This window comes from Bemisia tabaci, chromosome 2 (genome assembly GCF_918797505.1).
Source record: "Bemisia tabaci chromosome 2, PGI_BMITA_v3".
Taxonomy (NCBI): domain Eukaryota; kingdom Metazoa; phylum Arthropoda; class Insecta; order Hemiptera; family Aleyrodidae; genus Bemisia; species Bemisia tabaci.
The window spans coordinates 47,943,836-47,967,621 of NC_092794.1; the positions used below are offsets into that span (position 1 = coordinate 47,943,836).

Below are 23,786 nucleotides of genomic sequence, written 5' to 3' on the forward strand. Positions count from 1 at the left end.
GAAAATGCAAGACCAATGCAGACCAATTGCATAGAAGTAATCAGACAATCAGAAAATTGACTACTCAAGTATCACATTCCAGAATTATTGGAGAAGACTGATTAAATCAAGCATGCATTTTGCGATGTGAATTTCTCAAAAATCTGTCCATATCATCTCTTTGAAACTTCGAATGCTTGAAATTAGAGGACATGATAATGCTAGTTAAGCCAAAGAATTTTAAAGAAATCAACCCAATCGTTTGAATGAACGTGATTTTGAAGGATCTATAAAGAGGAAATAGGTAGAGAATCTTCGGCCAAGCGAGATCACCATACTATAGTTATCCACAGTTTATTAATGTACCTTTTATCGTGATTTACAGGTGAAGCAATATTGGGTGGGCCATATCATAGCTATTCACAGTTAATTAATGTACCTGTTATTGTGATTTACAGATGAAGCAATATTGGTTGGGCCCCAACTACACAAAAGAGGGTGTTGCCGGCAACGACATTTCCCGCACAAATGTCCCAGACATTAGGGTGTCTTACCGAGCAGAGACTTTGATTGAAGAACTATCCAACATTTTTAAAGAAGCCTCACAAAAAATTAGTAATCAGCGTGAAAGTAAATCATAGAAAATTATCTGCTCTCGAAACTTTATGGGAAGAGACCATGTTAATGAGCTCTTCTGATCTTTCAAATCATGAACAGCACTCAGCCTCATAATGTAATTTTTTCTTGGTTTGTCCTCCTCTTCTCTCTTTTCATTGTGACCAATTTTCAGCCTCAGTCATTTTTTAATCGAAGTAGAAAAACTTTACAATGTACCTTAAATGATCATTTTTATGTATCCTTTGGTGATAACGATTTTTAGAGAATCATCTCATGACATGTATTTTTAACCATCCACAGGAGAAGGGACCTTGGTTTTATGCGCTAGTAAAAATTTCAGGCAAAGTAGTTTTTGTCAAATTGAATTTTCGGCGGGAAAGACTTTTCCTAATTATAAGTTGAGAGCAATTCAGCTCAACTTTTTGCCAACAGAGGGCTCAAAGTTGCATTTTAATCTAACAATAATTTTAAACCGTACATATGACAGATTGAAACTTTGTTAAGCTTTACCTCAAAATTATAAAATGCGAACCTTACAACTACAAAAACAAATTTCTACTCAATGTGCCAGATTGCTTGTCAAATACTGCTATGAATAATGTTGCCAATATCTTAATGTTGATTTTTTGACAACGAGGTCCCTTCTAAGATAGATAGCCCTATCTCATAAAAATTAGGTAATTTGTTCGTCTTTCAGCTAAGCAACCATGTTGAATGTTTAACTCAATTGCTTTATAATGCATCCCTCAATTGAGTATGTAAAACTGGCAGAATTTATTACAAATAAATTGAACATCTGCCTATTTTTGTGTTAATTTGCTCCAGAATCTACAAAATATTGTTTCTTATGTAGTTATTGAAATCCTTGACTTATAATGGCATTTATAGTTTTAAACGTTTTTGAAACTATTTTGTTCCAAAATGATTTCTTTTTAGCCTGTAAGAATTTTATACACCTGTATGAAAACAAATTTTTCCAGAATTAAGCTAATTTTTCAGTGAACTGTTTAACAGGAATCAATTGAAATGATGTCAGATTGAATTTTTAAAGGTAATCCCTTAACTGCTGGAGAGTTCTAAAGATTAGCTTTGGATCTGGTGTGTCGTTAGTAGATCATCTAAGTCCGTGTTGTAAGGAATGGTGCCTGTCATGCAAGTTAAGAATATCCTCATAATATTAGTGAGGGAATTGAAGTTTAAGGTACTTAAGGTAATAAGTAAAATAAAAAAAAATTCTAAATCTTGTCAGACTGCAGTAAGTATTATTTCTCACAAAAATCTCCTAAAAAGATAATTGTATCATGGCATAGTGAGAATATTTTTTATTGCTTGCTACAGTGAGCATCCTAAAATTTCCATAATGATCTTCCTGGGAGCTTTTGAAAGTTCAAGAATGGGGACTTGCAAAATCAGGAAAGCTGCAGTTGAAGTTCAGAAAGAATTTCATCAAAGAAAAAGTCCTTTAGTACCAATAAAAACCGACCGCCTGACTTATTATTTGAATCTTTCTCTCAAGTGGAATAACTCGTTGAATTATAAAAAATTGTCTTAATTCTTGATTATTCCCTCATCTAAAAGCAAAAAGATGAAACAAGATGGCATTGGCGCCTTTGCCTACCTCAGACATGGCTCATTTCAACTGCTTATTACATTCTCTTTTACATTTGTTGCTTGAGATTTTTATCCAAAGTTCTAGGAAGCATTATGAAGTAATTAGCAAGAGAAATAAAAAATTGCCAATTTACCTAAGTCCCTTTTTATTTGACTCAGTTTCTTGTTACCAAGATCATATAATGAAGTTAGAAACTATTTAGGTGTTACTCGTGATCGTTAATCGTTAACGTTCCACATTTTTTTTTCCATGAGTGCGCTTTTAAATCACTGAAGTGGTTTGTATCCTTGGACCTTTGAGTGAAAATTCTATTCTATCTTACTTTTAATTGTGATTTTTAGTACAATATATATTGTTTTTTCTTTTATTTCCTTTGTAAAGTTTGCATGATGAATTGTGTCAATTCGTAAAATTGATCCCCTTCCTTCATTCTTAATTCACATGTCTACTCATGGTTTCACTATCTTGTTTTGTGCCAATAACTTTACCATTAAAATATTAACATCTTTTTCTACTCGGATACATTTTTTTGTAGCTTTTATAGTCAATGAATTCATTCCTATAAGTTGACCGAATTGAATCAGACTATGTTCAACATGTTGACCAAACTGAATCAGATTCTGTTCAACACGTTGACCGTTGAATCAGCCTATGTTCAAACGTAACATGTTCATGAAGTCAAATTCTACGGAAAGAGAAAAACCTCTTCACTTATTGAACAAAGTATCAGATGCTTGTCGTCCATCCAATGTCATACTTCTAAAAGTATGAGAAGTGAGTTGGTGACTGATTTCTAAAATCCTGCTTAACCATAGAGTACATAGAGTTGTGATGTAGATAGGAGAGCTGGTGCCATGTTCTGGTCGACGAGTTCCCAGCTCGGTGTGCACCGAGCTTTGGCCATTTTTTGGAGTCATTTTCGATCCAAAATGGCGATGTAGAATACATAGTAATTCCTATCCTCTTTGTTTACATCAGCTAGGTGTTACAGCGTGACACAGAAGTCTAGGATTTCGGGACCTGGAAAATATTTAAAAGTGGCACCAACTCTCCAATCTACATTACGACTCTATGTGCTTAACTTACCGACGGTGTAAGTCGGCAATTACATAACTTGGTTTGCGACGTCGCAGACTTCCTGTCATACTTTATTTTAAAAACGGAAAACTATTCATCGGCAATTCTTTAAAATTGCCGTCATTTTTCTTCTCTGTGCGAAGAAAATTTTGCAAAAACTTCAAGGAATAATGTCAAATTGTTCTCCTTTAAAAAAATAACATAGAGGCTGATATTTCCACACACCGCAAACAAAATATGTGATTGCAGACTTAAGCCATCGTTAAATTTAATTCAAGAGCAAATCGAATTGTTGGATTTTGTATGATCTAAAGAATTGATTTTTGTTTTCTAAAAAATAATCCAGTTTTTGCATAATCTTTACCCAAAAACTGGAAGTTCACTTAAAGCTGAGTTCCCCAGAAAAAAATTAATTGTTCTTTCTTTGATTTCTTAGCTCCCAACATAGACTGGTTCAAAAATGCTTCCATTGACAGTGGAACCGAAAAAATAAATCAGTAATTTTTCAAAAATTAGAGAAATGAGAGGAGAGTTTCTCTTCCAAAAATAATCTTGCTTCCAGAACTAAAAATTCAAAATCTGCCAAGATTTTATACTTATGGATGCCATACATACTACGCTAGTTCGACCATGCCAGGGACTGGGATGAATCATCTCGAGCGAATAACATCATAAGGAATGGGTATATGTGTATGTAGTCAAAGTACTATTTATTTCACAGTTCATCAAAATGGGTAATTTGCAGAAAACGTGAATCTTTCTGATAAGTGATCATATGTATTCCCATTGATGTTTTCTTTGAAACTGATGCTTATATTTAAGGGAAGATAAACCTACATGTATTTATAATTAATTATTGATTTTTTCTAAAGATGAATTTACATGATTAAAGGACATACACTCCTTATGGAGATGTGCACGACGACCGGTTTTTAGTTTTTTATCGTTTTAAATTTGTCTGCAGTTGCTGATCAAAAGTCATCATTGCGACAACTTTCTACAAGGCACCATTTACGCACAAAATCGTAGGAGAATTTTCAATAATTCCTTGCTTAAATGAAGGTAGTGCAGTACTCGAGTACAGTTGGGGTTGGTCAGGTGCGTGTAAATCAAATCTTGTGAACAGGAAAACCGATCTGCGTCCGAGCGACAGTCTTATCTCAGATTCCACAAGTCTTTTCTGTTCACTGTCCAAATCAGTTTCTTCTTCTTTCTCTCACTCCATTGTCCTTACTGGACAGCGCACACTGTGATTTGGTTTTAGCTAGCCTGTCCTGGGAATTACCGAAACTTTATTAGCATATTGTGCAAAAACAGTGGCTTGTAGAGAGTTGGCGCAATGATGACTTTTGATCAGCATCTATAGGCAAATTTAAAACAATAAAAAATTAAAAATTGGTCGTGGTACACAATCCCATAAGTAGTGTGCGAGGTCCTTTGTAATTTGTGAAGATTAATAGACAACAGACCATGTTCATATCATTGGTATGCTTACTAACACGCTGCTACAGACAGTGGTATGGTGCAGTTAGATTACTTCTATATTTAGATTTCAATGATTATTGCTTCTCAAGGACACTACTGGTGTGGTGGCATCATAGCATATTCTTGTCCTAGATCACTGAGATTCACCTTAATTTCATTGAAACTAATACTAAAAAAATGGACAGAACCACAGTATTCTAAGATTTTATATCAAATTTAATAGAAAAACCATAAAAAACAAGATTCCCTTGATAACATCTAAAATAACTTAATAACAAATGCAATTAGTGGGTAGAAAAAGACCATTAAACATGATTTAAAGTTAAAAACAAAACAAGAAATCAAGATTGGTGTAGTGTTAATTGAACCAATACTCTTGACGTTGGGACAACTGCTTTCAGAGTTTTCACCATGATGTTGAATCATGATACATATTTTGTTACCCCTATCAATACCTCAAAGCAAAATAGGTACACATTTCAAACTTTTGGTAAAATTTAGTGAATAGTGTTTGAGAGTTCTCAGAGAACAGTTTTATCCAAGTAAGAATTATGATTGCCCTAAGTGGCGCTGCTTTCGAGGTACGGAAAGGTACCTATCCAAAATATGCGACCGACACTCAGTACCAATTTTCAGAAGGAAAGAGAGGAAGGGCTAGTTTTTCAATAGATATGAGGCAACATTTAAAATCATCGAGCAGAGGAAAATCTGTGTAACTCTGCCCTGATCTGTTTGTTCTCTGGGTAAAAAGCATTAGCGAAATCTTAAGTTCTAAATGGTGGAAAAGCATTTCCTTTCTCTACAGATCAGATGCCCTATAGTTATGAGACTGACAAAGAAAGAAGCACACTGTAGGCCTCATGTGTGAGAATAAAGAATAAAGGGGGGGGGGGGAGGAAGTAACTTATGAGCTACATGCAGGAGGACCACTGGAAAAAATATTTAAAAAAGATCAGATAGAAAGTTAACTAAAAACTTGACATTAATTTAAGACTGCTCCTTATAAATAGTGTCCATAAAGGATGCTAACTTAACGTCTTTGTTGCTGAGACCGCCACAATCGTGGGTGGAAAGGGTGACTTGCACTTTGTTGTATACATTGAACCATTCTGGATGGTGATCCATCTTTTCAGCAAGTAAAGCTGTCCTTGTCATGAATCCAAAAGCCTAGTCAAGAAAAGAAGAACAAACGTTTCTTAAAATTGTTCCTTAGGAATTTAAAATGAATGGCCTTTGATCGGTTGATTTCACCCTTAACTAAAACTTTGAGAGACCTGTTAGAGTTTGTCTTGGCTTTTTTCTGCTCTTATGATAGAGAAGGGAACTGTCAGTCAGGTCAAAGGAGAGGTGACATTAAGGGTCAGGATCAGCATACCAAAAAATTACAGGGCATTTTGGGTATTTTGGGCATTTTTTGGGCAAATTTCAATTAGACACTGTGGACGTAAAAATTATCTGATGTTCAAAATCTAAAAGTCTCCTGAGAGAGGAGGTCAATACCTTATTACTGATGTGACTCATGACCCCTGTTGATCCAAAATTATGGAGGCCACAACCCTCCCAAAATTTTGGCAAGAGTATGTTTTGACTTTAGATTTGAGTTCTATGCGGAATGTTGCATAAAACTGATATGGCGCACGGCCTATTTGCCCCTTTTTTCCACCAAACATACACGGCTTTTTAGGGGGAAATGGGGTTTTAAAGTAATTTGGAGTATATAGGCTGTGCGCCATGTCAATTCTACACAACTTTCTGTATAGAATTCAAATCTGAAGTCAAAACATACCCTTGCCATGTAAAATTTTTGACTTACGACCCTCCAAAGCCCCAAAATTGATGGGGGGTTGTGGCCTCTATAATTTTGGATCAACAGGGGTCATAGGGCACATCAATAAAACAGTATTGATCTTTTCTCTCAGGAGACTTTCCCATTTTGAAAATCGGATAATTTTTACATCTACAGTGTGAAATTGAAATTTGCCCAAAACATGCCCTGTAATTCCCAAAAATGGGGTTTAGGGGAAAAAAGGCATAGGACAAAAAGTTCTTATTTTTGGCCGAAGAATTTTAACCCTAAGTCAAAACATACCGTTCCTATTTTAAATACACTAGAAACAAGGGGCACCCTCCTTATATCCCACCCCCCATGGGATTTTGGTGGGCTGAAAATAATTTTGTTGAACTCCTTGGGGTTGATTAACACCTGTAAATTTTTTCTCCGAAACTCGATTTTTCGCAGTTTCCGAGAAAAAGATAGTGAAAAGATGCTCTGGAACACCCAGTAGGTATGTAAAAACAAAATGGGTACAGTTGTTTAAAGAAGGCTAAGATGAGAGAAACACAGACTGCAGAATCAAAGACAGAAAATGGGCACAAACCTCATTGAAATTTTTGAACAAAAATTCTCTGTAAATGGCATCCCTGTTTTCCACTTTGGACCATCCGTCCTTCAGCAAGGGTTCCAATTTGTTGGCTCTTTCATCTGTTGTTAATTTCACAGACTAGACAGAAAGAAAAAAAGACATAAATGAGTGATTTGTAGGTACATCTTTGAAGACACAATAATTCAAAACATGTAGCAAAAAATGGTCTCATTATTTAGGGTGGTCTGGGTGGTCCACAGAGGCAAATCGTGAAAATTGTAACAGGAACCCCATGGCTCCTGAATCCCCTACCCCCATTTTAGTGAATGGCAAAAAAATGAATAATGTCATCGGAAAAATCAGGACTTCCCTTTGGTTGATATGAAGAATCCTTGTTAAAATCTCAATTCTCAAACCTAAATTAATTATCAAACCTCCTGTAGCATTCTTATCATTTTCTACATTAATTAGAAAGAAAAACATGCGGCTTTTTTCCCTAGGTCAGATCTATTTGCCCACTGGTGCTGAGGTATGTTACTAACTATGCAGGCGTTTCAAAGACAATCATAGATGACATGGAATATCTGCACTTTGGCTGATGAAAGTACAAGGGTCATTATGGACCATATGGTCACATTTCCATGAGTAGAGCTCGCTCATGGCATGTTGAGACAGAGGTTAAAACTTGTTGATATCAACGTATATTTGCAGGGTCATATGGAAGCATGCATACCTTTAGGTAGTGCCTGTTGAGTAATCAAGGTCTGTTTGACCATACGATGAGCAAGCTCCAACAACAGAGAAAGTTGTCTCTGATACCTAGCTTCTTCAAAAAGATAAAGACGGCTCCTGGTCATTGGTTATCAGAGAGAATGAAAAATGCTGATTAACTTGCCCTTTTCGCCAAAGAGGCTGTGAGCAATCAGGGACAGCTCTCATAATTCAGACCAAGCATTCGATGAGGCCCGACCAGACTTACCTTCTGCTCTACTTCAGCTGCATTGCGCTATTGTACCAGGAACTTCTACCGAGTGACACTGGTGGGTATTTAGTTAGACAATGAGGAATTCACTTAAAATATGCAGTGAGTACTCACCATCGTTTTTTTGCCGAACGTTGCTCTACTTGTACAGAACTTGCGTGCCTCCAATCCGCGGACGATAACTGGAGAGAAATGAGATACTGCAATGTACCAAGGCCTTGTATGCAAGGTCATGTGGTAGGAAAGCTATCTTCGCTTCGTTATCGTTATCGTTATACGTACTATCTATCCTATCTATCTCAGTTGATAACGCTAGAACGGTAAACGTATTTTGTTGTCTTTGTGGTTTGTAACAGACATTCACTTAATTGAAGAGGAAGGTAGGTTACGTATAACAGGAACACTGAACAGGTAGGAACATGCCTCGGTAAATCGATTTTTTTTTAAATGAACACTTACACCCACATACTACTCACTGTCAAGTCAAGTGTCAACATTCCTTCCTAGCGTACCACCATGGGAAGAGCATATATGTACTAAGTAACTACTATTGCTGCTCATGAGTTCAGTTATGAGGAAATACTACGCATTAGCCAATGAGATTGAGGACTCAACAAAGAGGTGACTTTGTTTCACCAATAGCTTCACGGCAAAATGGCTCAACGCTCGGCTCAACTTAGCCCAACTGCCCAACTTTGTTGCCCTACCCTCTCCTCTCTGTTCTCTATGCTGTGTCAGCTGTCAACCCATGTGCTTGCTCTTGCGGGTTCTGTCCTGTCGGTTCTGTTCATGCTTGTTGTGATTGCATGCATCGCATTTTCGCCGACTCTTGCTAAAGTACCTACAGAAAGTAGAAATAGAAAGTTTGAGGTTGAATATTAGGTGTAGACATATCGGCATCAAGTATCTATGTAAGTATCCGACGGCCGCCTACTCGTGCGAACGTCTTTTGCCCTCTCTCTTTAAGAACTTCGCCAGTTCGTAAATGTTCAGTTTGTTTAATTCATGGCATGATTGTCATGGATTTACTGTCGGTCACCTACCACTCCACACCATTTACCTGTAGGAGAACCTTTTTCATAGGCGTGAACAAGCATGCCTGGAGATCGAGTTTCTTTGAACTTCATCGAAGAGCTCTCTCTCCTATCATTTGTGCCCATCAGTTTGTCGTCTCAAAACAAAATTCATCTTGACAATATCAGTCTATCATCCAATTCATATGCAGTTCGCACAATGCTCGCATTACTTATTGCTTTGCACTTAGACACTTCCTTTTGGGTAGCCGACTAGAACTCATGCAAGACAAGTTGATGCCTGTTTACTGGAATGATTATTTGCTCACTATTCTGAGTAAATCTTGTCAATAGCTTGATTTGTCTTATCTGTTGACAAATTTTGCATTTTGAACATCTAATCACAGCTGAGAGTGTTGTTGCAGGACTGTTTCAATATCTTGACCCACAACTTGTTTAGTTCTTAGGTTCTGAGGATTACTTAATGTAAAATCGCTAATGGAATCAAATCTAAGATTACTTTCATGCCATGTGGTGGGGAATGCCAGACCATGCTTTTGAAGTCTCATCTAGAGAACATAATTTGTCTCGTGACCTACCTGAAGACATTAATAACTTGTCATAGTCTGTGAATTTGTGGAAGATGTTCCTCCTTGCCTGAACGGGAGGCTTCCTAGGAGCTCATTGATACCCCCTGCTCCCCTTTGCAAACAGGGATTCGACAAGCAACCTGAAGGTCTCCTATTTTAGAAAGAGGAGAACCTCGATCGTTAACTATCAGAAATTTACTCTTCTTGTCCAAAGCAATTGTGTTCCTGCCTGCCAATGGACATGAAGGATTGATGGGACATTCAAGCCTCTCCTCCTAGTCAAATTGGAGGCTTTAGGTAAGGGGCTCATGGAGAGGTGTGTGAGCCCATGTATCTCCCAGTGCGATTTTTGTTTTGTTTAGAGTAGCTGCAGCACTGGCGTAAGTAGAATGTTTTTATGTGGGGGACAGGGGGGGGGGGGGGGGGGCAGGATGGCACCTCATACAGGGAGAAGGGGGCTCTAAATGACATGCCTTCAAGGGGATCTGTGAGACTCCTCAGCTGCAACGCACGATTCTGGGTAGTGCCTTAGTTTCTAAGGAGAGCTCAGGGGGCCTCTCCCTGAAAACTTAAGAAAATTGAATTGTCTCAGGAGCGAGTTTGAACTGCTCTTACTAACAAATAGATCGAATGAAAATTAAAAATATATCTTGCTTATTCAGGTAAATCCCTTACATTTCTTGAGAAAGGCCAAGTAGATTTCTGGAAGAGGGGGGGGGGGGGGGGGGCATGAATTCAGCCCTTGGGCTGCAGAATCAACAGGCTGAAAGTATGAATTTTTTAATGAAGTTCTCAAAAGTGGGAGGTATGCAGAGTTTTACAGTACCTGTTTTTCAAACATTTTTCTGATCATACTTACTGGAGAAATGAAGCTCTGGAAGTTGAGGAGTTATCAGATACAGAGTTTCCTCAGACTCCAGGAACTATTTAACAAGGCGCTCAACCAATAATTGTAGGTTTTGTCATCTGAACTACATGCTAATGGAGGCCTCATATGAATTGAAGAATATAAAGTGTTTTGACAAGACTAGTTTCTTTGGGTAATCATGGATAGGTAAATATTTTTCTCAAAGTTATTTCTCGGCAAAAATTCAGGAGTTTGCATATTGCTCTAAAATGATCCAATCGCGTCAACTTTTTTTAAAGCTTCAATTTCTACTCAACCCTCTTTAAAACTCCATTTAGAGCCTGAATCTGAGACAAGCAGTTTTAATGTAAATTACCTACCCTAGGCATCTCACCTCCCTTGATTATTTTTACTGAGATAGGGGAGACAGGGGTAAAGAGAGACCTACCCCCCTGTTTCTGAGCTTCCTAATTAGAGTGAAAAATTGGAAAAATTAGGGTATATCAGTCACCTTATGAGAAATTATTACCCAAAGTTTGAACTCTATCATTACAATAGAAAGTATAGTTTTTAATTATTTTTTTCTCCCATTTTTCAGGTCTTGCTTTATCCTTACGGGGTAAAGAGAGACCTGGTCTGCATTGCTTCATATCTTGCATGGGAAAAATATGACAGGGTATCGAGAGTCTTCTACTGATAGATTCTGATTACCATTTCCAATTTCAGGCCAATCGGATGAATTTTTCATGAGTCACTTACACGTGTTTCAAATTTGACTATGGAAAGTTCACAAATTCAATTAAAAAACTGAGCTTTAAATTTGTATTAAAAACATAAAAAAAATGCAAAAGTTGGGCTTAAATCTAGCTAAACCATGGGGCTAAACCATGAAACGAAAAATATGACAGGGTATTGAGAGTCTTCTACTGATAGATTCTGATTACCATTTCCAATTTCAGGCCAATCGGATGAATTTTTCATGAGTCACTTACACGTGTTTCAAATTTGACTATGGAAAGTTCACAAATTCAATTAAAAAACTGAGCTTTAAATTTGTATTAAAAACATAAAAAAAATGCAAAAGTTGGGCTTAAATCTAGCTAAACCATGGGGCTAAACCATGAAACAAAAAATATGACAGGGTATTGAGAGTCTTCTACTGATAGATTCTGATTACCATTTCCAATTTCAGGCCAATCGGATGAATTTTTCATGAGTCACTTACACGTGTTTCAAATTTGACTATGGAAAGTTCACAAATTCAATTAAAAAACGGAGCTTTAAATTTGTATTAAAAACATAAAAAAAATGCAAAAGTTGGGCTTAAATCTAGCTAAACCATGGGGCTAAACCATGAAACAAAAAATATGACAGGGTATTGAGAGTCTTCTACTGATAGATTCTGATTACCATTTCCAATTTCAGGCCAATCGGATGAATTTTTCATGAGTCACTTACACGTGTTTCAAATTTGACTATGGAAAGTTCACAAATTCAATTAAAAAACTGAGCTTTAAATTTGTATTAAAAACATAAAAAAAAATGCAAAAGTTGGGCTTAAATCTAGCTAAACCATGGGGCTAAACCATGAAACGAAGTTGAACATTCAAAACTTGCTTCAATGAAAATTTTGGCATTGAAATCTTGATGTAAAAGACCTCTAAAATGTGGCATTTCTTACTAATCCTAACAAATTTACGATAAGGTGCAAAAAGAGACATTGGCTGCCAGCCTTGTTTTGAATGTAATTGTAAACAAAAATTAGAGGCATACCGTACATATCTTAAGATACAAAATTGGGTGATTCTTTTTGTTTTTAAAATGGAGTTTATTTACTGTAATCCACAAAAACTTTGGCGCGAGACGAACTTGAAAACCGACTAAAAAAAGTGATCGTGTTCACAAACACTTCCTGCGGTCTGCTGCCGTTCGATCCGGTCCAAAATTGGTAGAGGAACGTAAAAATGAGCTTATAGACCATTCCTTCTTGTTTAGCCACTTAAATCTGAAACAGGTAGAAGCAGGAGCAAAAATCTCCCATAATCCTAGTATCTCTTTACTCTGATCTTTTTTAATGTGCCCCTCATATTTTTTTTTTCTTATTTGGTATGACTTTAATGTAATTTTCTCTATATCTTATCTTATTTTAGGTGTTAGGATGAGCCTTTCGGAATTGAAGGCTATCTTAAAGTCAATTTTAATAACGTCACCTCAGCAAAGTCTCATCCCTCTAGATCTTTATAGAAAATTTAGGAAGGAAGAAGGATATCACTTTCCGTTCAGAAATCTGGGTTTTCGAGACTTCGTCGAATGTCTCTGCAGCCAAAATTTATCGGATACAGTTAAGGTATTTCTACAATGTAATTGAGCCATTTATCTACTTATGATTGAATTCCATCCTCCTGCACTCAGCATTAGTGACACAAGTTGGTGACCATACGATCATAGCCAGGGTGACAGCATGACTCTGCAATATGCACAGTATTCTCACAACAAGGGGGAAAATCTCATATGGAGGACAACGTCGTTCTTGGAGTCATGCTGTCGGATGCAACAACAATTATGTCCCATCAAAAACCCAACTGCAGACTCCCTTTTGATTTATTTGACCTTGTCATCTGTACAGCGCAGCTTCCTGATTTTCTGTTTCCACTCATGGAGAGATCTTTAAAACTAAATGAAGATTAGGAAAGTGGACGCAGCAGCCAGCAAGTCTGTCAGCCATCTATCAAGTACTTATCCATACACCACCCCATTTGGCTTGGCAAACTATAGTCACCAAGAACAAAGGCGGCTGGGTGCACCAGTTTATAGACAGAAGTTGTTGATTTTATAATCAGAGCCAAGGTCACAACATTATCCTGCATTACGCTGAGTATTCTCACCCTAAAAAATAATTTAAAAAAAAATGAAATTATGAAGGGTACATTATACAATTATAGAGTCAAGAGAGGTGCAATGCCTAGGATAGGTAATTCACAAAAATACTTTGTTTATCAGATTTAAGCTCGAACACAAGGAGTGTTGCAGGAGGGTTTGTGTACAAATTGAAGCTTTGAAAAATTTTGGTATAACAAGAGCAAATCAAGATTGCATAAACTTTTGGAACTTTTGACAAACATAGGTTCTCTTGTGGTTTCTTTTTTATCACTTGGTAATTAATTGAAGTGTTTGCATCTTTGTAACAGATAGTCATTCTCTTTTATCAGGGGTTACGCCCCATGGCTGCTATGCGGCCCAACCCGGAGAGAGTGCTTTTAGTCAGTGAGATAATCTAAATAGAGCCTCAAAAATCATGAAAATCGTCTCAGTAGATCTTTCGAAAGAACTGTGACAAAAGATGAACATTTACATTGTCTAAATGTAATAATCCTTAACTTCATCAGATGATATACAAAAACTTGAGTTTTATTTCCAGAAACTGAGTAGAGCTGGCTCGTGTAGGGTCTATTACCTCATTAGTAGCAAAAATTATGGAAATGAGAGACTGAACTGTGACAAAAAACGAAAATTCAGGAGGTCAAAGAGCTTACAGGAATGATAGTTGCAGAGAATTTACAATTTCTAGTTTCGGAAGACAGATGTAGTGTTGTTGGGCAAGTAGTCACTTTCCAAGCCTGAAAGCACGTTTTTAATGGCTGATTTGATTTGTACCACATTTTGCCGTTAGAAAATATTAATTCTAGCTCATCCATAAAAGCACCTATTTGCACAGGGAAACTTATGAGACATATGTTATTTAATTCCTGTATTTAGTCAGGAACCGTAGATCTTAATAGACTGATTTAGTGGCTACATCATTCTATATAATATCAAACCCTTGGTTCAAATTTAAACTAACACAAAACCTTCTTCCTGATTTGCGCCCTTTGCTTCATGGTGATAAAAAGCGTCCAAGTGTTTTTTACAATCGAAAGTTCTCGTATTTAATGAGTCTTTGATTGATTTATGACTAGTCAATGATGATATATTATTGATATTATTATTGATTGGTCTGATATATGATAATATTATTGAATTTTAATAAATTAACACAATTAACTCATGAAGAATTCGCATATGAGGTTATGTTAGTTTTTTTTGTTCGAACCAAGAGCTCGATATTATATTAAATGACGTAGTCACTAAATCACTCTATTGCAGACTGTAGTCTATATAGGTATGTTCAGTTTTTGTTTTATTACAAAAGAACAATTTTAATCAGCTGATTCTAATTTTTCTCTCCTAAGTCAATTGTATACTTTTTGAACATGTCTAAAGTTTTCTCCAAGAAATTTTGATGAGGAAACAAAATTTGTGTGTGTAAACTGGAACTCTATTCTTACCCTTTCTGAAGGTCTATCAATGATATTTTTAGCTCTCTGAAATTAGTCCTCTTGTATTGTAAAGGGTGGTGATGGTAGGCCAGAAGTTGACTGGAAAAAATTTTCATCTGTTCGTAATCAAAAGATGATTCAAGTAATCATATCTAAAATTTTGATCACATCTTTCAGATAAGTCAGTTTATCAGATACCATTAGGTGAACTACTGCTATTGCCTTCTGTCTAGGTGCAGGGTTTCATGACTAAACTGTATGATGGTCACCTGTTGTCAGGAAAGTTAATCAAATATTTTTATTTAATTTATATCAGTGATGATGTTGCGTAATTCCTGTGTAACTAAGTGAAGAGCAAAATCATTTTAATTAAGGAAATTCTGCCTCATTATGATGGAAAGTTGAAATTCTGTTGAAGTGATAGGAGTAATAGTAACTTAAGGTCTGTGGAATCGGTCAATTCAGCCAATTTGGTCTTTTATTTTGCATAATCATGTCAACATTGCTGAGCATACAGCAGTTCAAGTTCCAGATGAATGCATCAAATTGAAAAACTCTGTGAGACTATGAGAAAAACTTCAGGAATTAAGAGACGGTTTAAAAGTGGACACCCTCACACTTACAGTGGAACAGACTACCCCAAGGAGTATGGTGTGCACACCTTTAAATTCCTCCCCCTTCCCACAGTGCACCTTCATTTTCAAGCCGAAGCTTTTAGCAGGTGACTGCCCCTGGAGTCCGCCTCAGCCCTCCGATTGAAAATAGTGCATCAGGTTCTAGCTGCAAGTTGGAATATTTCAAATATGATCAACCATACCCACACGAACCTCTCCTCTTTTTGTTTTTAGAATGGTTCAAACAATCAATCCCTCGTTGATGCAGTGATTCATCTGCAACTAAGCCATATCTAGTTCCTCATTGAACAATATCTGCCGACAAATATAATCATGTGTCATAACATAGAAGCTATGTAATAAGCTGTCGCATACAAGGAATACCATTAGGTGTTCAGTTTTATGCAAAGAAGAAAATATTCCCTCCTTGAGCTTTTGAAACATCTTGATCTAGTAAAATATGTCCCTACTCCAAGGCCCTCATTCTGGAAAAAGGTTTAAAAAGGAAGATCAAGGGGGAAAAATGGAAAAGGCGAAGAACTAGTTTCCAATTTGGATTTGAAAGTTTTATGCCTCATCTCTTTTTTGCAGGTTGAATTTCAGGACAGAGGTCCTATGGTCTTCCCAGTAGAATTTAAGAAGGCAAATTCTCCACCTGTAGAAAAAATCTCTAAACCAAAATTTCCTCTAACGTGCAAGGAAAGTGAAAATCCAGCGCAGCAGAGTGAAGAAAACCTAAACATGAACTGTAAGCGTTTCAGCGTAACTAGTATTTCTTTTTAACTTATTCTTTTCCTCGTTTTTGTTCAGATACTACTAAGGGTTTTTTTCCCTTTATTGCATAATCTCTCTCCGTAAGTTCTAACATTTTCTGGAAGGATTGGATGGCAGACCTCAAGTCTGCCAGTCATGAATGAATGAGGAGGGATTTATGATCTGTTTATATGGCTGAAGAAACCAAGAAATCTTTGTGACAGGATCTGTACAGAGACCTCATCTTCCGAAAATTCAAATTTCAGTTATTGATACCACTACTTAGAGTAAGAGTATCCAGAAATTTTGGTGCAATTTTGACCCGGGAGGCTCAAAAATTGAGGGAAGTATGATGTAGGTACTGAAGTTGCAATACAAGAATTCCTCAGTTCTAGGTTAAATCTAGATTAAAAGTACTGACATGCACACAGAAATTACAGCAAAGGAGCAGCTAGCATCCTTTATGGTGAGAAAATTAAATCAAAACTGTATGTAGCTTGTTCAAAGAGCTTCCAGGGAGTGTTTCCTGTTGAGAACTCAAAATCGCCAATTTTTCAGTTTTCCCTGAAATTTGGCTCTCTTGTAAAGATTTCTCCTAAAACGTGAGATCCCTTTTCACAGATCCGGTCACATTTTGATAACATTCTGAAACAAGAAAAGCTTTCTATTTCTGGCTTAGTCATTAAAAGCACCTGCATCTGCATAGGGAGACGAAGTGGATGCATTTCTTTTCTGAAATGAGCCAGGATTTGCAGTGCCTCATTTCTAGATTTAGAGATGGATTTACTTTTTAGTAAATTCCTTGACCAAACCCTATTTGCATTACAGACAATGAAATGCACGGGTTTGAAAACTTTGAACGCAATTTTTTCAAAACTCAAAAACTCCACATCTACTATTTGAACATGTGTGATTTCATGTGCACGTTTGTAAAAAAGTGCGTTTAAGCTTTCCTCACCGACCGTATATAGATTTTTGTTCAGTCCCTTTCATCTGTATTGTTTGCAACCACTGGCGAAGTCCTGAAAAATGATTGCCGATGATTGATAATTGAATGACTCATGACCGTGAGGCACAAAGTGAATGGGTGGGACAGGCAAGTAGTGTAAAGGTGTCTCAAGGACGGATTGGGTTCTCTTCTCCGACTTTTTAATTCTTCTGTAACTAAACTTGAAGCGACTAAATCATGCAAAAGCTGAAATTCAGCATGATAATTATCATGATGTAAGAGTGTTTATATGTGTGGAATAAAGATAAACACCTCCAAAAACATATTAAATTATGCTGCCAAGATTAAAATATAAGAAATGACTTGTCTCTCCTCCCCCCCCCCCCCCCCCCCCCCCCCGATGGAGTGCCGTCAGCATAAGTAAACATAGAGTTATTTTTGCCAGTAAAACCTCAAGTATTTCTGTTAATACAAATGAACCAAAAATATTTCAAGGTGCTCATCAACTAAAACGTTGTGGGAATATCCATACAATCTAGTTGTTTCTGCATTTTTCTAACTACAATTCGAATATTTTTCAGCTGATCCAGGAAAAGTTTACTGCTTCTGTGGCTTGCGAGCAAAAATGTAAGCAAAACCAAAACTTAGTTCTATTTGAATGGAGTTTTAAGGAATTCATCGAGCCAGATTTTGGGGAAAAATGAGTTTGGATTAGTTCTGAATTCAACTAGTCGTAAATTTTGAAAGTGGTAAAGTCAGGAAAAATGTTTTCAATATGAAAATAGTCATTGAAATTTTTCTTCAATATCGAATCTTATGGAGGAATAAAACTTCAAACCTCGGTTTCTCAGCTCAAACTTGATGGGTTTCTGTTGAACTTGCATTATTTCATCTCGTCGAAAGATACACAGGTTGTGATCATAGATCATTCAGCCAAGGTGACTTCACATCTCTGCTTCATGCTGAGACTCTTGCTGCGTGGAGGAAAAAATTCATTTTGAGTATAATTTACCCCTTTGGAATTATGCTGTTTGGGGTGCAACACTAGGTACAAATCAATTTTAGATGTATTTTGGCTCTACTTAAAGCCATCATCTGTACAGCGTAGCTCTCTGCTTTCATTCTTGAGAAGGTCTTGAAAACTAAACCCAGATCATGCAAGCGGACGCGGTGCATAGAGTACATAGAGTCGTCATGTAAGTGGGAGAGCTGGTGCCACTTTCAAGCATTTTCCAGGTCCCGAATTCCGAGACTCCTGTGTAACGCCGGGTCACTTTTTCGATACATTATTGATTGTTTGCAATACACGGGTATCCAGCCATCCAATGTAAATAAAGAAGATAGGAATTACCACGTATTCCACACTGCCATTTTGGATCGAACATGTAAAGAAAAAGTGACCGGGCTCGGAACTCGTTGTGCAGAACATGGCGCCAGCTCTCCCATTCACATTACGACTCTATGTACTCTATGACGCGGTGGCCAGCACGCCATTTAGTGAGCAATTGTCCTAACAGCATTGCACAAGGTCTTTTTTCCTGCCTCTCTAATTAGCCCTCAAACTGAATTTGGTGGGAAACTTTAAATTTGGATTCCAATAATACGTAAGAATCAACATTTTGAGTTAAACTTTTTTGACCTCTTCCTTCCGTTCATACCCTTATCAATCGGGACCCTTCAATGGATAGATAAAATGACTGCCTCAGAACAAAACAGCTGGTTACTTTGGACCTTTGAGAAAGAAAAATAAATATTTTTAGTTTTTACTAAGTAAAAGCTCTAAATGGCTGACGAAGTTTGGGAAACATGATGTTTTGCGTATTTTGGATTTTCCAGTAATTTTATATGCTGAATTTGATGGGAAACTGTGAATTCAGATTCCAAACGTTTTTCGAAGAGCCGATCAAATCCGGAAAACAGAAACAAATTAATGGAATCATGTGTAGTTTTTTCAATTAATTAGGTTGACTTACAGATTTTGGATAACTGTTATTTACGTGAGTGTTCATTAAAAAATAATAAAGAAACTGATACTTTGCACCTCTTTGTACCTTAAGACAATTTATGGACAAAGACGCTCTTAGGTACGCGCTCTGCTTGCTAAACTTCAACTAAATTTTGCAATGGAGCTAACAGTATGAACTTGCAACTCAATTGAACTAGCAGCAAAGTACCTTACCTGAACCATGCTTGATATTTAAAGGAAAAAACTGATAAGAAAAAAGATGATTTCAGGAACCTTTTTCAAGGAAAACAGTGAGATGGCACAAATCAGGAATTGTCCCTCCTAATTCCAATCATTGAATTGAAAACATGAAAAACTTATTTGTATCTGTGTAGTCTGCTCTGAATTTGCCCTGTAAGCCACATTTCACTTCTTTCACACTTGTTAAATTTAAAAAACAGACACCAACTTCAGTTAAAAATTACATCAAAATATGGAAAACCTTGAAAATGGGTCATAGCTGTGACAAAATGGCATTTCAAGCAACATCTCCCAAGTTAGGTGTTCGAAAATTAGACCCTAAAGTCAGTTTTTCCGTCAGAAAATATGATGAGAAACTGAAGCTCACATGAATCATTTGACTACGTGCAAAGACAGCATTTTAGGCTATATCTACTTCCTTTGAGAAATGTCAATGCAACCTGTTTAAATTTATCAAACCCCCAACTTTAGCGTTTATTCTGGAAGTAAGTAAAAAAAAAAAAAAATATTTCCTACTTTTAGAAAAAAATAAGAAGTTGTCATCCATTAAAGACGTGTGATAATCGTTTCATTTTGCAGGTATTGATCCTATAAGAATTTAATTCATGAAAATGTTTCCTTGTTCAACTTAGGTACACTGTCAGGAAGGAAACTATAAATCAAGGAAGGCAGTTTTATTTTTGCGCTCAACGCAGCGATGGTGGTTGCAAATTTGTTCTCTGGGCCGACACTCTAGAAACATACTGGTATCAGTACCATGGGCCCTTGATCAGCGCTACCCTAGATTTTAGTAAGTTTGAAGGAGTAACTCATTGATTTCTGAAACCACAAGGAATTCCTGAGAAGTATTGAGAATGTTCCAGAAAGACCTGAGCGAGTACTCTAATTCCAATGCACATGAAAAAGTATGCATAAAAATAATGTTGGAGACTAGAACTACTTCCTTTCAACAAAAATTGACCGAGTTATGGTAGTTTGAAAATGGGATGTATTTTTCGTGATTAAACTTTCTGAAGCTCGTTTGCCATTGATCCTCCTCTCGATCAATTCTTTTTTGTGTCTCTTTTCAAATGAAATCAAGATCAGTTCGCTAAACTGCTTAGTTCGTGAATTAAAATGCCAAGGCGAGTCTATTCAGGACACCTATGTATTTCTTAGAAATATCACAATTTTTGTACGACGCAAATTAAGTGAAACTTGATTAATCTTAAAAATAACTGTAAAATAGTTGAAAACACATTTATGACCCAAATATGCAAGTGCTGTGTAACAGAGTACCACCAGACAAGGTCAAGCAACCACAATTTCTCATAGGACACAATGAACAAATGAACAGTTTGTAATTTCTACTCATGATCGATTAATTAACGTTTTTAGCATCCATAAATTCACTTCGAAAGTATTAAAAACCCTGAAGAACTATGCTCAGAATACCCAGAAATTCCTTGCCAGGTTAATTTCAGTATCATTCGGTATTATGAAGGGAATTATATAAATTTAAATAACAGTAAACATAATGTTGGAGTTTTTTTGCCAACGTGCGTTAAAAAATTCAGCATAAAGCTGAAAATCTCAATACAGTAAACATATTATCACAAAGGATAAACCCTGTTGGACAATTTTTTGGAACATCACTCCATCCTCAGCTCAAATTGAGACTGACTGTTCCCTTGCTGAGTACAGGGGGATGCTCTGACATAAAAGTCCAACAATGAAGTGAGTTAACTGAGATTTTAAAATGTTGACAGTTGGTTACATCCATTAATCATTTCTTAGCATGTCCCTGAAGACTTTCTAAGCATGGTGGGCTTTTAAATGGAACTTTATGTATCAGTGCAAGGAAAAGTAGGGCTGAAGACATGGTTTTTCAGCCCTTTTGCACAAATTTTCTTATATAAATCTGGAGCTATTGCTACGTGTGTGTGGACGTTGCGCCATACTTTTTTATCATTGGGAGGAGTCTGATTCTTTACATCTGTCTTATCTTGTTGGTTTGTGAAGAAGCAAAAGATCTTCTTGATTTAACAAGATGTTGCAACATGTTACTGTTAGATCGTTTATCTTTCGATCTCAGAAACTACCGAACCGATTTGCTTCGGATTTGGTTGAAATGAAAGCTCTCAGGTTTTAGATGTGCAAGCACCCCGTAGTTTTTTTATTTTTATGACCGCCGTTGCAAAATAATGCGCAACTCAATTGAATTTATTTTTAGCACTATGGTTTGATGTTTTTAATGGAGAAATATCGTAATATTGACTAAAAAATTGAGAATCTTAAGTGTGCAGGAGCTTGAAAAAATTAACACATTAACAGCTTTTATTCAAAATTATTTGTGCTAGTCTTACAATTAGTGGGTTAGCAGCTGAATGTCATATGATAGGAGGGATCTCCCATTAACTGATTATCTGGGTCCCTCTCTACATAAACTCATTGTTACCTGCTCACAACGTATGATTCCCTTCTACCATAGCACAAGTCCCGTATCAGTGACACTCGCTTCCTTATGCTGACCTTTGTCGGATCACCTGATACGCATTTTCTATGTGTTATTACTCATCATCAATTTTCGGTTTATAGATTTCTTGTGTTAGTGTGTCTGACATCTCACTCTCTTACTTTGTCGTCCATTTTTGATGATATTTCTGACATCTCACTCTCTTACTTTGTCGTCCATTTTTGATGATATTTAGATAACATAATTTTTAGTTGTTTTTTTCAAGAGATACTAATCTTTAATTTGGAAGTACCGCGATTGTATCGGAGATTGACTCAGTAGTTTTTATTATTATTAGCCCGTTTTTTGTACTTTCTGGGTTTTTAAACTTATTATTTTGCCCACACTTCAACTTATGTGGGATATGTTTTCTTGTCGTCACAGCCATTCCATCAGAAGTTTGTGTTCTGCCAGACATTGGTCTAACGCACCGTCAAATTATTTCCCATTTGGTCACTCATTAATGAAAAAAAATTTACTCAGAATATGATAACATTACTGGAGGTGGCAGAATTTGCCAACTTTCTGCCCGACCTTGGAAACAGAACATATCCCTAAGCAGACAAAGACGATTTCAACGTCACTGATTTGTCATAAGAACATCAAAGCAGAAAATCATGTAACTAGCAATATGTACGGCAAAATATAGCATCATTGACTGCAACCAAGTTAACAAAAAGTACCACCCTGGCACCAAAAAATGAACATTGCAATGAAATACATGAAAGCACTTTCTATACTACCAGACCAATGGATCAATACTACCGTACCGCAGTGTCAACAGGGTCATTGTCGATGAGGAGAGGAAGGTTCTGAACTTTCCGATGGAATTTTAGATAGCCTTGATGTAAGCGGCTTACCTCCACATGCGGTCAAGTTGAGATGGGGACTGGTCGTTCCCACTTGAAGTCTGTCCCTCGCACACCAGTTAATCCCTTAATTCTGAAGTTTACAAAGTCATTTAGTGTTTTTAAGAATTTTTTCCTTATCTCAAGGGCTGCTCAAAACATATGTAAAGCTTCAGGGGTAAGGAGAGTATTACACCATAGTTTTTTTCATGTACTAAGGGTGTGGATCTACACAATAAGCATCATTCAAGCGTTGTGAGGGTTAGGGAAGGGTTGGAATATCCGAAATTCAGGGTTTCTCATTTTTACAGACAGCTTCCTTAGGTAATGCTCTTGTTATTGTATGGGTTAGTGTTGCTTTTCATCAAAAAAAATTAACGCAAGTTATTTGTCTTTTCAGATGGTCAGGATAGTATTGTTTGCGATTGCAGACTGCCAACAACAAGGTAATTTTGGAAATTTTTTAATGTAATAACAGGAAAATTATGGTCCAGTATTCACAAGAGTATCCTACAGAAAAAGACAAAACGAGGAAAATGAATCTGTCCTAATAATTGAAAGCTGTTATTATTAAATATTTTGGTCATTTTAGTGAAAAGTACGTGCATATTTGGTGGAGAGCAAGATAATATTTGCTCGACTCTTCATCCTTTTTTTCTTTTTATTTAAAATCAATTTCAGCATTGTTATTGCCGTCTCAGACTTATTTAAAGTGTTTTTCAATGTGACTAGATCCCAAAAGGTAACCAAATTTTAAATCTCTAAGATACTTTCTACAAACCAGTGCACTAATTGGCACACTGGTGAATCGATCATTAAGCTTGCTGCTATTCAATTGGCAAACAGGTGAATCGTTCGCTAAATCCGCCGTGTGACTTGATCAAATTTTCAAATTAATGTCCAACAGGTGGATGTTGATTGAGTTGCCATCAACTGATCTCAGGGTTTTATTTTTTGGTCAATTTATGTGGAACAAATGGATACTGGCTTTTTAATCAATTGTAAATTGTTTTTTAATAAAAACAATATCCACCATACTC

The 23,786-nt window shown here is 36.6% G+C and overlaps 3 protein-coding genes and 1 long non-coding RNA gene across 16 annotated transcripts in view; 2 read left to right on the top strand and 2 right to left on the bottom strand.

Annotated features, from left to right (window-relative positions):
- The window catches only part of AMPdeam (AMP deaminase), a 53,573-nt gene extending 50,844 nt beyond the window's left edge, over positions 1 to 2,729 (top strand). For all 7 annotated transcript variants that reach the window (XM_019061593.2, XM_019061595.2, XM_019061597.2 and 4 more), the window contains one exon: positions 438 to 2,729. In XM_019061593.2, coding sequence (XP_018917138.1) covers positions 438 to 620 — 183 coding nt within the window. In that variant the 3' untranslated portion in view covers positions 621 to 2,729. The remainder of the gene's footprint in view (positions 1 to 437) is intronic.
- A 2,237-nt stretch (positions 2,730 to 4,966) lies between these two features.
- On the bottom strand, positions 4,967 to 8,371 carry Pcd (pterin-4a-carbinolamine dehydratase). Its single transcript, XM_019061661.2, has 3 exons — positions 8,231 to 8,371; positions 7,150 to 7,272; positions 4,967 to 5,938 (listed from the first exon to the last, which is right to left on the bottom strand). The coding sequence occupies exons 1-3, from the start codon at positions 8,348 to 8,350 to the stop codon at positions 5,759 to 5,761; spliced, it is 423 nt and encodes a 140-aa protein (XP_018917206.1). The 5' UTR covers positions 8,351 to 8,371; the 3' UTR covers positions 4,967 to 5,758.
- A 19-nt stretch (positions 8,372 to 8,390) lies between these two features.
- The window catches only part of LOC109044116 (uncharacterized), a 29,356-nt gene continuing 13,960 nt past the window's right edge, over positions 8,391 to 23,786 (top strand). The window contains exons 1-6 of one of the 7 annotated variants that reach the window (XM_019061656.2): positions 8,829 to 9,027; positions 12,717 to 12,913; positions 16,088 to 16,244; positions 17,780 to 17,825; positions 20,037 to 20,194; positions 23,147 to 23,192. In XM_019061656.2, the coding sequence (XP_018917201.2) occupies positions 12,725 to 12,913; positions 16,088 to 16,244; positions 17,780 to 17,825; positions 20,037 to 20,194; positions 23,147 to 23,192 (596 nt within the window). In that variant the 5' untranslated portion in view covers positions 8,829 to 9,027; positions 12,717 to 12,724. Of the gene's footprint in view, positions 8,528 to 8,828; positions 9,028 to 11,148; positions 12,914 to 15,188; positions 15,325 to 15,380; positions 15,534 to 16,087; positions 16,245 to 17,779; positions 17,826 to 20,036; positions 20,195 to 23,146; positions 23,193 to 23,786 lie in introns of those variants that run through there. The other 6 variants (XM_072297469.1, XM_019061659.2, XM_072297467.1 and 3 more) reach the window with 6 other exon arrangements.
- On the bottom strand, positions 11,375 to 15,043 carry LOC140224110 (uncharacterized). The gene is made up of 2 exons (XR_011899386.1): positions 14,892 to 15,043; positions 11,375 to 13,452 (listed from the first exon to the last, which is right to left on the bottom strand). It is a non-coding gene; the product is annotated as an uncharacterized lncRNA (long non-coding RNA).

What these genes read in the sequence shown, in the direction of transcription:
- Pcd (XM_019061661.2), bottom strand. Translation starts at nt 8,350, where the DNA reads ATGACCTTGCATACAAGGCCTTGGTACATTGCAGTATCTCATTTCTCT. An exon ending in CGTTCGGCAAAAAAACGATG is followed by an intron (nt 7,273 to 8,230) that starts GTGAGTACTCAC and finishes CTTTCTGTCTAG; the next exon opens with TCTGTGAAATTAACAACAGA. An exon ending in TGTTCAAAAATTTCAATGAG is followed by an intron (nt 5,939 to 7,149) that starts GTTTGTGCCCAT and finishes TTTCTTGACTAG; the next exon opens with GCTTTTGGATTCATGACAAG.